The sequence below is a fragment of the Biomphalaria glabrata genome, chromosome 1, assembly GCF_947242115.1.
Source record: "Biomphalaria glabrata chromosome 1, xgBioGlab47.1, whole genome shotgun sequence".
NCBI classification, from domain to species: Eukaryota; Metazoa; Mollusca; class Gastropoda; family Planorbidae; genus Biomphalaria; species Biomphalaria glabrata.
Genome location: NC_074711.1, coordinates 81,473,217 through 81,489,025, shown reverse-complemented (window position 1 = coordinate 81,489,025; position 15,809 = coordinate 81,473,217). Strand labels below are relative to the sequence as shown.

General features: G+C 31.0%; 1 protein-coding gene across 3 annotated transcripts; it reads left to right on the top strand.

Annotated features, from left to right (window-relative positions):
* Positions 1-3,738: 3,738 nt before the first annotated feature.
* On the top strand, positions 3,739-15,391 carry LOC106075152 (threonine--tRNA ligase 1, cytoplasmic-like). Of its 3 annotated transcripts, none has more exons than XM_013236085.2 (20): positions 3,739-3,874; positions 6,434-6,481; positions 6,572-6,753; positions 6,887-7,002; positions 7,674-7,800; positions 8,161-8,278; positions 8,405-8,469; positions 8,622-8,700; positions 8,812-8,958; positions 9,061-9,159; positions 9,473-9,568; positions 11,335-11,405; positions 11,971-12,133; positions 12,238-12,375; positions 12,497-12,574; positions 12,687-12,787; positions 12,908-13,009; positions 13,208-13,280; positions 13,443-13,557; positions 14,267-15,391. In XM_013236085.2, exons 1-20 carry the CDS (start codon positions 3,818-3,820, stop codon positions 14,413-14,415), a joined length of 2,124 nt encoding a protein of 707 aa, XP_013091539.2. In that variant the 5' UTR covers positions 3,739-3,817; the 3' UTR covers positions 14,416-15,391. The 3 variants fall into 3 exon arrangements, with proteins under 3 accessions (XP_013091539.2, XP_013091531.2, XP_013091548.2); XM_013236077.2 differs by having other exon boundaries at positions 3,798-3,982; XM_013236094.2 differs by lacking the exon at positions 3,739-3,874 and adding an exon at positions 4,367-4,731.
* Positions 15,392-15,809: the final 418 nt, after the last annotated feature.

The following is a 15,809-nucleotide window of genomic DNA, read 5'->3' as shown; positions in this document are numbered from 1 at the left end:
AACTCATGTGGAATGGTAGTCTATAGTTGCTCCTCATCAAGAGCTCTTGTCACTGAGCCTTGAGTGTAGCAGTTTTAATCTACACGACAGAGCACCAAAGAAGGTAAAAGATAAAAATGCAAGCAATAGAAAGAAGAATACTTTAAAAAAACTAAAGCTTATCTAAGGGAAAGAACTGCTAACTACTGCTGTTTATAATAAAATTACAGGGGTTAGTTCCCTTTCTGTTATATATATATATATATTATAAAGTAGAATGTGAGGGGTATGTATATATGTTATTTATAGACATCAAAACCGCTTGACCAATCTTGATAAAACTAGGCAGGAATGTTCCTTGGGTACCAACTTAGACCGTAGTGTATGTATTGTAGCCCTAAAACAAACTTAAGACCCTCAAAAAAAAATAAAGTTGTCCGACTCTATTACAGCTATAGTATTTTATGGATCTAGGCCATGTCTACAATGTTGACATTAGAAAAGATAGAAAGGATTTAGACCTAGATCTAATTTTAAGAAATACACTTTGCACAGATAGGTTTTTACTTTGACACATGAAAAGACAAAAGAAGATCCATTGATTTCATTATATAATAAAATTAACCTTCAATTTTGTGTTTCAAAAGCATTTTTTTACATTAATTAGTTCCTTATATCTGTGATTACAGATTTCCTGACGAACATTCTTTCATTAGACAATTCAGTAATGAATCGCGTACTAAATATTAATTCGTTTAATTGTTTACTTTATAATCCCATCCCTATATCTAAAACTCTAATTCAACTCTAAGATGATAAAACTTCTCTTCGCACAGATAGTTTTATACTTTAACACATAAACATATTAATTAAAGTCCATTCATTTCATATTTTGATCAAATAAACATTCAAATTTGGTTTTCTAAAGCTACATTCATCTACGAAAGCTGCGAAGCCGAGTTAAAGGCCTAGATCTATATTCATTCATGAATCGCGTACTAAAAATTATTTCGTTTTATTGTTACTTTATAATCCCATCCCTAGATCTAAAACTCTAATTCAACACTAAGATGATAAAACTTCTCTTAGCACAGATAGTTTTATACTTTAACACATAAACATATTAATTAAAGTCCATTCACTTCATATTTTGATCAAATAAACATTCAAATTTGGTTTTCTAAAGCTACATTCGTTTACGAAAGCTGCGAAGCCGAGTTGAGATAGGCCTAGATCTATATTCATTCATGAATCGCGTACTAAAAATTATGTTGTTTAATTGTTCACTTTATAATCCCATTCATTTAGCAAAGCTATCGCTCTTTTTGTTTTTTAATAGATATGAATGTATCGGCTTCGGGTAATCCCATTTTCGCAAACCTAATTTTATTTTCGTAGCGAAAGAGAAAAAACTTGAAAGGATCATTAGTTAAGTTTAACATACATCTAAATCCAATCCACTAGATTATTCAAAAGCATTTTTTACATAAATTAGTTCCTGATATCTGTGACTACAGATTTCCTGGCGAACATTATTTCATTAGACATTACCAATGGTTACACATTAACTTAACACACATCTCTCTACTGAGTCTATTCCTAGGCCTAGGTCTAAAACTCTTATTGAACTCTAAGATGATAAAACTTCTTTTCGCAAAGATAGTTTTGTGCTTTAACACATAAATATACTAATTATTGTCCATTCATTTCATATTTTAATCAAATTAACATTCAAATTTGTTTTTCTAAAGCATTTTAATACATTCGTTCGCTAAAGCTGCGTAGCCGTGTTGAGATAGGCCTATATTCATTCATGAAAAAAGGTCACGCATGCACAGCACAGAATGAACTCTATAAAAGCCAATGTTTAACTCTAGATTAGTGTAGATTTAGATCTATGTCTACCTCAATATATACTTTATACTTTATACACATGAACATACAAAATTTAGTCTATTCATCTCAAATTTTAATCAAATATATGTAGGCCTACAAGCAAATGTTTTAATTTGAAAAAAAAAATGGATTTAAGCCTATTAGCTATTTTGATTTCATAGCTTCATTTACACTATTTTTACATTGACACATTCCCTTTACTTATTACATTATTATTTCGTTTAATTGTTTACAAAACACTCTCAGTGACTATATTGACAGTAATGCGCAAATAAAGACCCGCGGGTCGCGGGTAACATATGTCTAGTATATATATATAACAAAATTAATTAATTAGTACTCAATGATTATCTAACTGGTTTATTTTTGTATTGATTCATGTATTGTTATCGACTGTGAATAATTATGCAAAATTTCAACTAAATCCGAGAATGGAAAGTGGTAGAAAAAAATGTGTGAAAAAAGCACATAAAATCTGCTAAATATGCCTACTTGGGACAGAAAATTCCTCCGAAAAATGTATGGTGCCTTACATGTGGAAACCGGATAGAGGATTCGCACCAACCAAGAAATATACCGGCTTTATGAAACCCCTACTTAGTGACGGAAATAAAAAGAAAACAGATAACGTTGGGTATGTCACCTATCAAAATGCCAGGGGACTAAATCCATATATGTATTCACATCTCTCACTAATTAGCATTTATTCCCCTTATTTCAAAATAATTAATAACCAAGAAATAATTAACTAATTGTTTGTTTGGTTTTTTTTTAATTGATTCATGTCTTGTCAGGTTCAATCAATGAATAACTGTGCAAAGTTTTAACTTGATCCGAGAATGGAAAGTGTCAGAAAAAACATGTTCGAACTTTTTACCAGACATGAGTTGATATAAGCTTTGTAAAAATGTGTACCGGTACAAATAATATATTACATTACATCCATCATCCCAATGTTTTAAATGTAATCATTTAAATATTTAGGAAGCATGATACATTCCTGCAATGACCTAATGTCAGAAGTAAATGAGCGACAGGCAACAGAGCTTTCTATAACACACAACACATACTAAAAAGTAAATTTATATCTAAGATAACAAAGAAAACCATTTACAAAACCATCATCAGACCTGTAGTCATATATGCAAGCGGAACTGGGCGCTGAAAAAAAGCACATAAAATCTGCTAAATAGGCCTACTTGGGACAGAAAATTCCTCCGAAAAATGTATGGTGCCTTACATGTGGAAACCGGATAGAGGATTCGCACCAACCAAGAAATATACCGGCTTTATGAAACCCCTACTTAGTGACGGAAATAAAAAGGAACAGATAACGTTGGGTATGTCACCTACCAAAATGCCAGAGAACAAAGTAGAAAAGATTGTTCACTAGTAAAAAGCTAAAGGCAGGCGCCCCAAAGGCGGACCACGAGTACGGTGGCTTGATGATGTAGAGGTAGATCTACAACAGCTTTAAGGCCGGGCTTGGTAGATCAGAATGGAGAGAATTGCTAAAGCAGACCAGGGCCCTCCATGGGCTGTAGCACCACTGGAATGAAATACATGTTCTCTATAGTCAGAATGGTCAGATAATGGCTTTGTATGCACTGATGATGATTTATTATACATTTCATATATACAACTAGAGTTTATGACCTACTTTTTCATGTGATAAGATTTTGAAGTTTCATTGTTATTTCATCATAAATTGTGGAATTAGTTTTTTTACATTAATTTTTAAATAAAATTATTTTTGTTAAATTAAAAACATATATAGATTCTAGAACTAGATTCTAGATCTTGCTCGTCAGACTATTCTAAATAGTTTAATATGTATAAGTAGAACTGTCGAGCATGAAAATAGTACAAGGGAGTTAACTATTAAACCAGGAAAATCTCATTGATTGTCAACCCTGGACCATAGTTTCGTCAACACTTCAAGATGGCCGAGAACGTGGCTAACAAAATCGAAAACATGGATATTTCTGACAATAAAAAGGCATGAGCAGTTGTTTTCTTTAAGATCTGGAAAATGTTCTCCTCGCGGATAGGTTTTCTTCATATTGCAAAGAGATTAGGGGCATCGTACTTGAGATCAAAGAGCTTGGTTTGTAGATTTTTTCAATCTTCAGGCCACTCTCTTTTCGGTTTCGTTAAAAAAAAAGATTAGAAAAACTGTCCATTGACTTGACTGACCATTCAGCATTCTCATGATTCTCCCATTCTAATCTTTTCCCCCTTAATGTGAATAGTGCATGAACAAAACTCGGGACGATCTAATGATGCAATACAGTTTATAGATTTTAGAGTTAAAGTAATTTACATTTTATTGCATCAGCTTTTTTTTTCAGAAACCTAAAAATAGTTTTTTCTTTTTAACCATTCATAGACTACTAGAGTACTAGATTATAGATATACTAGCCTTATATATATAGATCTATATATATTATATATATATATATATAGAGAGAGAGAGAGACTCAGACCTATGTATCATACTATATTATAATAATATAGTATAGATCTCTATTCTTACTGGACTACTAGATCTAGAATCTCTAGAGATCTATTATTGGTGTCTCAGGGTTTCATTGTCAACTTAGCTGACGTAGATTCTATTGTATATTTGTGTTGATTTTGACTTGTTAAATAAAATAAATCAATAGAGATCTAGATCTAGTATATCATGTAGAAATTTGAATTGAAAATATTCTTGCTTGTGTTGTGATGTGGCTTGTTGAGTGTGTTTAGACTTAGTCAAGTTTAGTGTTCTGAATTAATCTTAGTAGAGATTATTTTTTCATGAAAGCTGAGTTATAAGTTGCCATGGCAGAAACTGTTGAAAGAGATGATATGGTATTAATACTTGATAGATCTATTAATATTTTTCTAATTATCTTTTTTAATTTTGTTTAAAAGGACCATAATTATCTATCTATACACTATAATGGAGAAAGTATTTTGAATTTATTGACTATTATAAGTTATATATTTAATATATATTATAAAATCATTTTACAGAATATTGTTTATAAATCTTTTCTACTGACTCCTGATAAGAATTTTAGTTCAATTTTAATGCATGAAACGAATACTTTAGTTACACCAATATTTAATAGTTTTTTTTTCATTTCTATGGGGTAGACTATACTATGTAAAGTTTTGTTGGTTTGTTAGCTTATTAACTAGAGGGATTTGTGGCCTGCACAATAACCAATAGATATATATTACATTTCTCAGCAGTGGTTTGATACCCTTCAATGCTGATTGGACTCTGAAACATTCTTAAAATACACTAATTAAAAATCCCATCCTTCAGAAGCATTGAAACTAGAAAAAAAACTCTTAAACACTCAGTCATATTATGACATATTTATAATACAATATTTTATTTTCTAAACAAATAGACACCTATAATAAGTTGAAATAAAGGACTTATTCAATTCTGAATTATGTTATTAAATATCTTTGTCTAGCAAGCACTATATAATATATGTGTCCTATATTTTGTACAAAGAATATGATAAATTGATAAATGCAATAATAATAATTAAAAACCCAATAAACTTAAACTAACAAAACCAGAGACAACTTTTAGAAACCCTCTGCATTAATCAAAGATGATTCAAAATCTGTCTTTCTATGATATCACACCCTGACAACCAGTTTTCAATTAAAGAATAATAAATAATGATGGAATATATACAATATTAATAATACTGCTGTAATAGATACACATTTCTTAACCATAAGTTTCCTTCATAGTTCTTGCTTCTTACTTTCTTACTTGTAAGACTATCTATATCACTAACATAAGTTTGTAATGGTTCTTACAATTATAATTTGACATGACCTTTTATACACAACACCTAAGTTATGAAGTAAATATTTTAAGAAGATGAAAAGGAAATGGTAGCCATAAGATCTGTCATTGAAGTGTATTGTGCTGACTGACCTTTTCCTTTATAGAGTGTGTATTGAGAAACATGTGAGTTGAAGAACATTTTAATCCCAAAATCAATGTTGAAAAAAAAAATTACCAACATCTGTTCTCCAGCCTAGAATATAATATTGAATTTCAAATTCTTTTAAATGCATAAAGATCTACAATACTTAAAAGGTCATGTCACAATTTAAAATAGATACTATTTCTTTTTCAAAAACTTTCTCATTTTAATAATTTAATTTGAATGTAAGTAGGCTCTGGATGTTTTCTTTATACCTAACTTAGATAACCCAAGTCTTAGAAAAATTCAGAGCTTGAGTATTTTATAATCTTATTAAAGGGGGAACTGTATTAATTTAATAAAATATAAAAGGAAAGGCATGCACAGGAAATTTACAATTGTTAGAATGTATATATATATATATGCTAAAAAGAGATTTGCTATCAAAAAGTCTATAGTGAAATACTAGCAAAATGTTAGTAGGCTATTCCTAATTTCTTGTAATGTTCATTTTTTAAAATCCGGTCTTATGATGAAATTTAAATTGCAATACAAATAATGAAAGTTCAATATCATAAAAATCACTTAAATAAAATGTGTGTCTTCCACAGAAAGCCAAAGCAAAAAGTGCAGAAGGAGTAGAAAAAAGAAAGCTTGAGGTATGCAAACAAAGTTATTGAATGTGATGTGTCGAATAGGTCATTCTCTTTCTTTTTTTTTATCTATATATTCTACATCTTTTTTTTTAGCTTCAACCCCCTCCAAGCTTTATAGAACAAAGGCAGAAACTTTGGGATAAACTCAAAAAAGAAAGAGATGAGTGGGTGGCAGCACAAGACCCAGTGCAGATTAAAATTACTTTGCCAGACGGTGCTGTTAAAGAAGGAAATGCTTGGCGAACAACTCCCTATGAAGTTGCTGTAAGCATCAGGTAGGTCGCTTTGTATTGGTACATTCTTACAACTAAGACCAGAACTAAGAAAGTAAAACATAACTATTGAGATTAGCTAATAACTTTTCTTTAAATGTCAAGTCTATAACTTTTTTATTTCAATATGTTACAGTCAAGGTCTTGCTGATAATACTGTGGTAGCTAAAGTAAATGGTGAATTATGGGACTTGGACAGACCATTTGAAAAAGATTCCTCTCTTGCTTTGTTGAAATTTGACGACCCTGATGGTTGGTACCCAGTAATTCCTATCTTAAACAAAACCTTATATATATATATATATATATATATATATATATATTATAACCCTATTCGCGACGCAAAAGGGTTAACTGTGTGTGATCAGCTGACTTATGTGACACAGGCCAGTAATACAGTTTAGCGTGCTATATTGAAAGGCAAGGGCATGAACTTTGCACGTGAATAGCGCCCGTGTTATGGTCATCTGATCATAAGCCTGCGCAGACCAGACACAGTGTGTAGGAAAGAGCAGTTCAAGACCGGAGAGCGTTGAGACCGGGACTGTTAGTCAGCCATGAAGTCGGTCCTGGTGCAGTCCTCCAGTGAAACGTACGAGTCCAGGAAGAGACAGTAGAGTAATGAGTTTAGTACAATGATATACAGTCTAACGTTGTAGCAGTTGATTGTGTTGCCAATTGTGTCGTATTGGCTGTTTGATTTGACCCTTATTAAAGTACCAGATGATTTGGAGCTCTTGTTGTCAGGTTCTTGTGTTGTGTTGTATTGTGTTTAGCAGTGTTTACAGAAGGCCTGAGTAGGAGAGAATCATAACAATATATATATATATATTATAATTTGTATTGCTATATATAATATATAAATATATCATAATGATACATGATTTGATATAGTGTTTTTGTTTTGTTTTGTTTTTCCCCAGGTCAGTATGTGTTCTGGCATTCCAGTGCACATATACTTGGTGAAGCTATGGAAAGACACTATGGTGGACATTTATGTTATGGTCCACCCATTGAAGAAGGCTTCTACTATGACATGTGGACCCCAGAGTTAGTATTAATATTATTTTAGTTTAATTTTTTGTGAACAAGAGGCCTCTAAAAAGTATAAAATGTAATACTTATAGGCTACTACAGATATATTGGTCAATAATAATTAGTGGAATCTTAAATTATTGTAATAGTCAAAAGCAAAAGAATTTAATAACCCATAACATGACTTTGAAGTCCCCCCCCCCCCTTTCCCATTTTGTAGTTACCTTGGACCAAAAGGTACCTCTTGTGAAATTAGGGAAAACAATCGACATTAAATAGGAGTAATTTTGTTAAAGCTAATAAAAAGGATGTTGCTTTCTCAAATTGAAAGTATGAACGATGATATAAACTTATATAACTTGGATAATTTTTTAGGCCTGTTTCAAGCAACGAGTTGCCAGATCTAGAGACCTTAGCCAAAAATATTACCAAGGAAAAGCAGTTATTTGAAAGGCTAGAAATGACTAAAGAAGATCTTCTAAAGATGTTTGAGGTTAGAATTTTTTTCTTTAATACTCCTCATTCAAAATATTCTTTAAAAAATAAATAAAGCTGGTTAGATAAAGAAGAAGCTGATTTTCTATCTAAATTTCATACAGATAATTTATTTTTTTAACAGTACAATGAATTTAAGCAGAGGATAATCAATGAAAAGATTGACACACCAACTACCACTGTGTACAGGTTAGTTCCTGCTAGCTTCTTTGGTTTGTGCTGTAACAAAATATCTTGATGCACTAACAATTAAAGTGCCACTTTTCACTTCAAAAACAAAAAAAATTTAACTCATGCCATTGCATTACCTCGTATTGTGCAGTTTTGTTATTTTGTTGAAGGTGTGGACCTCTCATAGATCTGTGCCGTGGCCCTCATGTTCGACATACTGGAAAAGTGAAAGCTATTGCTGTTACCAAGGTTGTTTTTCTATTATCTTTTCAATAAATTAATGTGTTTACATGTAAGTTTGCATTATACAAGTGGAATCATTTTTTCTGTTTATCATGTGTATAACTTTATCCATTATAGAATTCGTCCACTTATTGGGAAGGTAACGCAGAAGCTGAAAGCTTACAAAGAATTTATGGTATCTCATTCCCTGAGCCCAAGCAACTTAAAGAATGGAAACATTTTCAGGAAGAAGCCGCCAAGCGTGACCATCGCAGAATTGGCAAGGTAAACTTAAAGTAACACATAGCCTCTACTTTGTTTTTTCCATTTTATTTTAAGACTATATATTAAAATATTTCTTAACACTAAAATGTTTACTATTTCTAGGAACAAGAGTTGTTTTTCTTCCATGAGCTTAGTCCTGGGAGCTGCTTCTTTCTACCGAGAGGTGCTCACATTTATAATACACTTATAGATTTCATCAAAGTGAGTAGTTGACATAGAATTAAATATCTATTAAGATATTATATGTTTAAGTGTGAAATAAAAAAAAAAACTCACTAATAAAATGTTACATCAGGTGTGCTATTTTAACGCAACACTAAATGTTGTCCATTCAACATTATTTTATTTTTTTATAAGCACACATTGGATTAAGCCTTCATTAGAATAAAACCCATACTTTATATAGACATTTAACAATGAGATTGTCTTTAAAAAAAATAATAACTAATTTCAAAAATTAACATTTCTTTTTTTTTTTTTTAATTAATACAAACCTTTTATTTTTTCCCACCAGACTGAATACTGGCAGAGAGGTTTCACTGAAGTTGTCTCCCCTAATATTTACAACAGTAAATTGTGGGAAATTTCAGGACACTGGCAACATTATGCTGTAAGTAGTTGGCAGTTAATTTTGTTACTCAAGTTTATTTGATTAATGATGGAAAATGTTTTCTTTCATTTTAATTAAATGTTACTGGTATTAAAGATTTGGGGTGTACTGGATAGTCGCTACAGCTATTTTTCACTATTCGGCGATATTCCGCTTCGACCTAATATCACTGCCGAATAGTTGGCCGGATAGTAAATAACTACACCATAATACCTATATATTGTTAGCCGCCTCAGCGCTAAATCTTTTCCAGCTAAGTCAAACAGAGGTAACACTTAAATATCGAAACAACACAGGCGAAAAGCCAACAATAAATGATGTCGAACAAGAAGTTTAATAGTTAATGAAGAGAACCTTCGAATGTCATAAAACAAAATATCTACGTCAATCAAAATCTGCCAATATTTATAAAGTGGACATGATTCAATAATGTCAGTTCTGAAATACATTAACTTTTATGTTTCAAATAAAAGAATGTGCTTTTAAAACTATGACTATGCACCAAACATCTTTTATTACAAAAACAAGGTGTGTTAATCTAAATAGAAATAAAACTTTACATTATAAATTTGCATTATATACATAGCAGCGATTGCTGGCAGATTTTAAAATTTTGTCTTGACCTTTGAGTGGGCTAGTTAACGTAATATTTTTAACTACGTCACAATTAGATCAATTAGATATTCATTATAAGACATCAGTTAGGCCAGGTTTACATCTAACTTCACATTCACTTTCACCTATCCTTTGGTCTGCTGGACCGCTGGGCACCACACAAGATCTGTCAACCTTCTTTCTCCATTCTTCTCTGTCCTTTTTCTTTAATCAAATTTAATTCTGATGTTCTTTCTGAAAATATTGATACCTTCGTTTTTACCTGGCTGGGTGGACCACTTCGGGGGCCGATTTTGAGTTTGTGTTTCCACACAAACTGTCTTTGTAACCTTGTTCTTCTATATTTGGTTTTCCTAATACTCTTAGATCTGCATAGCTGTATATTTAAACATAGATCACAATAATAGACCAGACTACAATTTAATCTATGCTTCTGCATCATCTAAGGTTCAAGCCATAAATAGGTATAATTGATGTTCCAGCTGTTAATAAAATATCGTTTAACGCAAATAAATTAATCTAAAACAATAAATATAGAACGCTTCAGATTCCAACTATTACCAAACAGCTACTATCAGTATTAAGCCCCTGAAGCCAGAACCAGAAGCAGTCCTTGGACTTAAAATTACAAGCCTGATGATCAGCTGTTGGTTTGAAATTCATTAACACATACATCCACCCACAATACATGCCAGATTGCACTTAACTTTTAAGAGATTTACTTTAGTAACTAGTTAAATATATATTTACGTATTTTACATTGGCCATGCAACACACCCCCTTTACAATTGGTGAATTCGTACATATACACACATTCATGCTACACAGATTAGTTTGTGATAGGCCTATCTGTTTATAAATACTGTTAAGCTTTAATTCATCAATCATTAAAATAGTTCAAAGCAATAAGGTAAATAAAAGGAAAACAATTATTACAAATATAAGTATGTTATTTAACAGTTTGTTAAAATGCTCAGCAACACAAGCTATTTACAAGACATGTAGGTATTCGGCTCCGGCCGAATATCATATTTTACTATCCGGCAATATTCGGCTCCGGCCGAATATCAAAAAGCACTATCCGGTGCACCCCTATTAAAGATGCACCTTACATATTGCTGACAAGATCCTCTTATGTGTATTTTGTTTAGGAAAACATGTTTTCTTTTGACTGTGAAAAAGAAAAGTATGCTTTGAAGCCAATGAATTGTCCTGGTCACTGGTAAGAATAAAGCTGTTCACATTAATGAATAGAATAAAAAAAAATTAAGTTAATGGTTCTCCTATTGCATTGGTGGGCACTGTGGTATGGTATTTTATTGACTACTTAACAAACTTTATTTGCTCACCAAAGTGGATGTTGGGAAGCCTAAACGTTAGGAACCACTGGCTTAAAATTGTCTTACCAAAGCTCTAAGGCACATTCAAAACATGCTGATGCATTTAGTATTTTTCACTAACAGCAAACTTCTAAAGAAATGAAACTCAGATTAACACTATTATATTATAACATTTTTTTATCCAGTATCTCCAATTTGGTAAAAATGCAGAAAAAAAAGGGGGGGGGTAAAAATAAATATCGGGAAAGTTTTCCAAGCTTTAATAAAAATGTAAAACTTTCAGTGCATTTTGATCAATGACATAAAAATCTGCACTACATGTAAGTCTCAACTACTTGTATATAGTCAAGTGCCATTTATGCATAATTTTATGGCAGCTCTAGAGAGGCGAGGGTGTCAAGAATTCTGTTTTGATTTAAAAACAAAATTTTTTTCTTCTTTTGTCAGCTTGATGTTTGACCATAGGGTCCGATCATGGCGTGAGCTACCTCTGAGACTTGCTGACTTTGGTGTTTTACATCGAAATGAGGTATCTGGGGCTCTATCTGGGCTTACTAGGGTTAGAAGATTCCAGCAAGATGATGCCCATATATTTTGTAGAAGAGATCAGGTAAGCTCATCCCTTTTTGTTCAAATATCCATTCTAGCCAAATCTTTTGTCAAACTATTTATGTTTCAGATTTCTAAAGTCGTGTTTCTTTTTTTGTGTTCCAGATAAAAGAAGAAATAATGAGTTGTCTAGAATTTTTGAGCAATGTATACAAGATATTTAATTTTACTTTCAATCTGAAACTGTCCACTAGACCAGACAAGTTTTTGGGTGAGAAAGAAGTTTGGGATGAGGCAGAGAAGGTAATTTTACTTAAAAAAAAAATTTTTTAAAAATCCTTTTTATCTGTACAGGTTATCTATATACAGGTTGATAGAATAGAAATACAAGTTTCAATTAATATTGTGTTTTATCGTAAATTAGCAACTTGAAGAAACCTTAAATGAATTTGGACACAAGTGGGAACTCAACCCAGGAGATGGTGCTTTTTATGGCCCAAAAGTAAGATTTTAAATTTTTTGTTTAAAATAAGATCATTCTTAGGACAATATGAAGTGCACTGAAACGCAAGCCAAGCAACTCAAAGAATTCATTACATGTCGTTACTTTTCAGATTGATATCACAATTCATGATGCCCTGAAAAGAAGTCATCAATGTGCCACTATACAATTAGATTTCCAGTTACCAGAGAGATTCAACTTGAGTTACATGAAGTGGGTATTACATCAAAATAAATGAAGAATTAAGAAGATACTTTTTTCTTTCTAACTGAAGTTAGCTTCATTTTTTAGTATTTCTATTATTAAAGAAATTTGTTTTTGAAATGTTTACAGTGACAAACAAGAAAAAGAAAGACCTGTTATAGTTCACCGTGCTATATTAGGTTCCGTGGAAAGAATGATTGCCATCTTGTGTGAGAGTTTTGGAGGCAAATGGTAAGTTAAAACATTTACTTTGATATTGTTTGGCAGAATTATATTTTTTTAAGTTGCTATTAACCTTTTCAGAAACAGATGACCTTTACATTATCTAACCTATAGAACACTAGTTCTGAAAGGGAAACTTTACTTTTACTATTAACCTTTTAGTTGTTATAATCCATCTTGCTATTAATTAATTAATTCTTTCTCTAGGCCTTTTTGGTTGTCCCCAAGACAGTCCATTGTAATTACTGTGGCCCCTTCCTTTGATGACTATGCCCAAGAAGTTAGTGATCATTTTTTTTCTTTATTATGAAAAACAACAAAATGTATCATATATTGTCACAAGATAATGTCACATCAACATATTATAAGATAACGTAAAAAATAATTATATTCCTTGCTTTTAGATAGTTTAAAAAAGTGTTTGTTTGTTTTTTAAACATAGGTAATGAAACAGATACGCAGTGCTGGATTCATTTGTGAACATGACTTAGACCAGGGTACTACCATGAATAAAAAGATTCGCAATGCTCAACTCAGTCAATACAACTTTATCTTTGGTAAGTTGATTTTATAGTAAGTACGGTCCAGAATTCTACCACAGTGACAACAGATATGTTAAGACCTTCTCATTAATGTTTTATTTATTTATAAAGCTTTTTTTTTTTTTACTAACTGAGCAAAATTGTATCTGACATCAAAAACATTACATATTGATTATGCTCTAGGCTTTTGTCATTATGTTTATCTGTAAACTTATGTTTTAAAAATTGAAATGGTTTTTTTTTTTATGTCAACATATTTATGATGTTTTAAAATATGATTTAAAAGTCTTATCTTGTTCAGTACTGTGCTGTTGTATGGTACATCATATTTCTCCATAGTTTTCATGTCTTTAAATTATGTTAAGAATATCTTAATAGTCCTTAGAAAGTATGCCCTTTATTTTCTAAAACTAAAAATGTGCATATTATATACACATAAGTGTAATCCATTTTTAAAACAAGATTTTAAAGGTTCTACATGTTATTCAATAGTTGCAATCTAAATTTTAGAAAATAGATAATTCAGTGTAAGTGACTTTACATGTAAGTACAGCTGTATGCAGATGTCACTGTGTAACACAAACTACCTTTATTATCTTGTTTTGTTTTCTCTTTGTTGGTTACCTGTTGCCTAAAGTTTAAAATTTGTCCTATAATTTTATTTTACCTGTGTGTTTAATTATTATTAATATTATTGTATTGTTTTTTTTTAAATCTATTTTAGTTGTTGGAGAGAAGGAATTGGCGAATAAAACTGTTAATGTTCGTACGCGTGACAACAAAATTCATGGAGAGCACAGCATTGAGCATGTCATCTCACGTTTCCAGGATTTCAAGAAATCTAAAGCCCTTGATGCAGAAGAAATTTTTTGATTTTCTTTTTAGTGTTATCTTTTTAAAGATCACTTAAATTTAAAAAAAAAACAATCTTATGTCTACTTGAAGAGTGTCAATATTAGTGAAAAAGGGATTGTATTTATTTTTTGTGTATGCTTTTGATTCTTGACCTCAATTTATTTGCTTCATTTCTATGTAAACAAAATCTTGTCGTTCAAACATTAATTTTGCATCTACAAAATTTGATGTAGCTTAACCATTTTCAAATCTCGCTCATTTCATTTGTAGGCCTAAATCTAGAATACATTATGAATATTAATATTTCAAAATAATACAACAGTATATGATATGAATATTTATTACATTTGTTAAGGCTTACAATTAAAGATAACATTAATTTCAGGATGTAAAAAATTCTTTGATAATGTTTCATGTTTTGATTGTCATTACTAAAATGTGCACATAATAATAAAAACAACTTACTATTCATAAATCAGTTTGTCTAATTGCATTGTAATTTACAATCTTAATAAATGGGACAGCTAATGGAATTATATACTTATGTTATGAGTCAATTTTTGGCATTTCATTTTTTTTTCATTGGCCAACTTTTTGGACATGATATAATTGTTCTATCATTAAAAATTATAAACTTTTTGCATATTGGAAACAAAAATATTTTCTTGCAATAATTAACTGTACTTAACGTTATTATTTTGGAGACAAATGAAGTACAGAATAAAATAATACCCAAATACTGTGTAAGCTTCATTGCATAGGTGCCATGTAGAGAACATTTATTCTCTAGCAACATGACAAGATAGGCAACAATCCTTCTCAGATCTCCATGCTGACCTGTCATTTCACTCACATGTTCACTATTGTTGTGTAGCACTACACAAAAAATACCAAAACTAGACTAGTACTTAGAAAGTCCTTTTTTTTTAAATACAATCTGGAATACTATTGTTATGATTTTCATTTTACCATTAAAATTTTAAAGATGTTTTAAGTATATTGTTTTTGTCCTCATTTATATTTCATATCATCATTATTTCAATGAAAATTACCATTAGCTAGCTGTTCATGATGTTATTAGGTTAAACTTTCTACTCTTAATAGTGCATCTTTTTGATGTAAGCACCAAAAGAGTCATCAATTAATAGGTTTACAAACAAGTTTCACTTTGTTTTTATGTGAACTTTGTGTAAATCTCTTCTCCTATTAATGTCCACTGTCAGCTATTTCTAAAGTAAAATGTATTTCTATTGCTACAAATCAACATGCAAAAAGTTACAAGGTGCGAAAACCTACTTAGCTCAACAGTTCAATAGGACTTCATTGGAGAAGTCAAAACTAGTGCAGATGTCAAATGCAGGTTTTTACTTTAATTTAACAGATGAGTAGGTAAGGGAAGGCTTACCCTCAAC

What these genes read in the sequence shown, in the direction of transcription:
- LOC106075152 (XM_013236077.2), top strand. Translation starts at nt 3,908, where the DNA reads ATGTTCTCCTCGCGGATAGGTTTTCTTCATATTGCAAAGAGATTAGGG. An exon ending in ATGAATTGTCCTGGTCACTG is followed by an intron (nt 11,406 to 11,970) that starts GTAAGAATAAAG and finishes TTCTTTTGTCAG; the next exon opens with CTTGATGTTTGACCATAGGG. An exon ending in GTGCTTTTTATGGCCCAAAA is followed by an intron (nt 12,575 to 12,686) that starts GTAAGATTTTAA and finishes GTTACTTTTCAG; the next exon opens with ATTGATATCACAATTCATGA.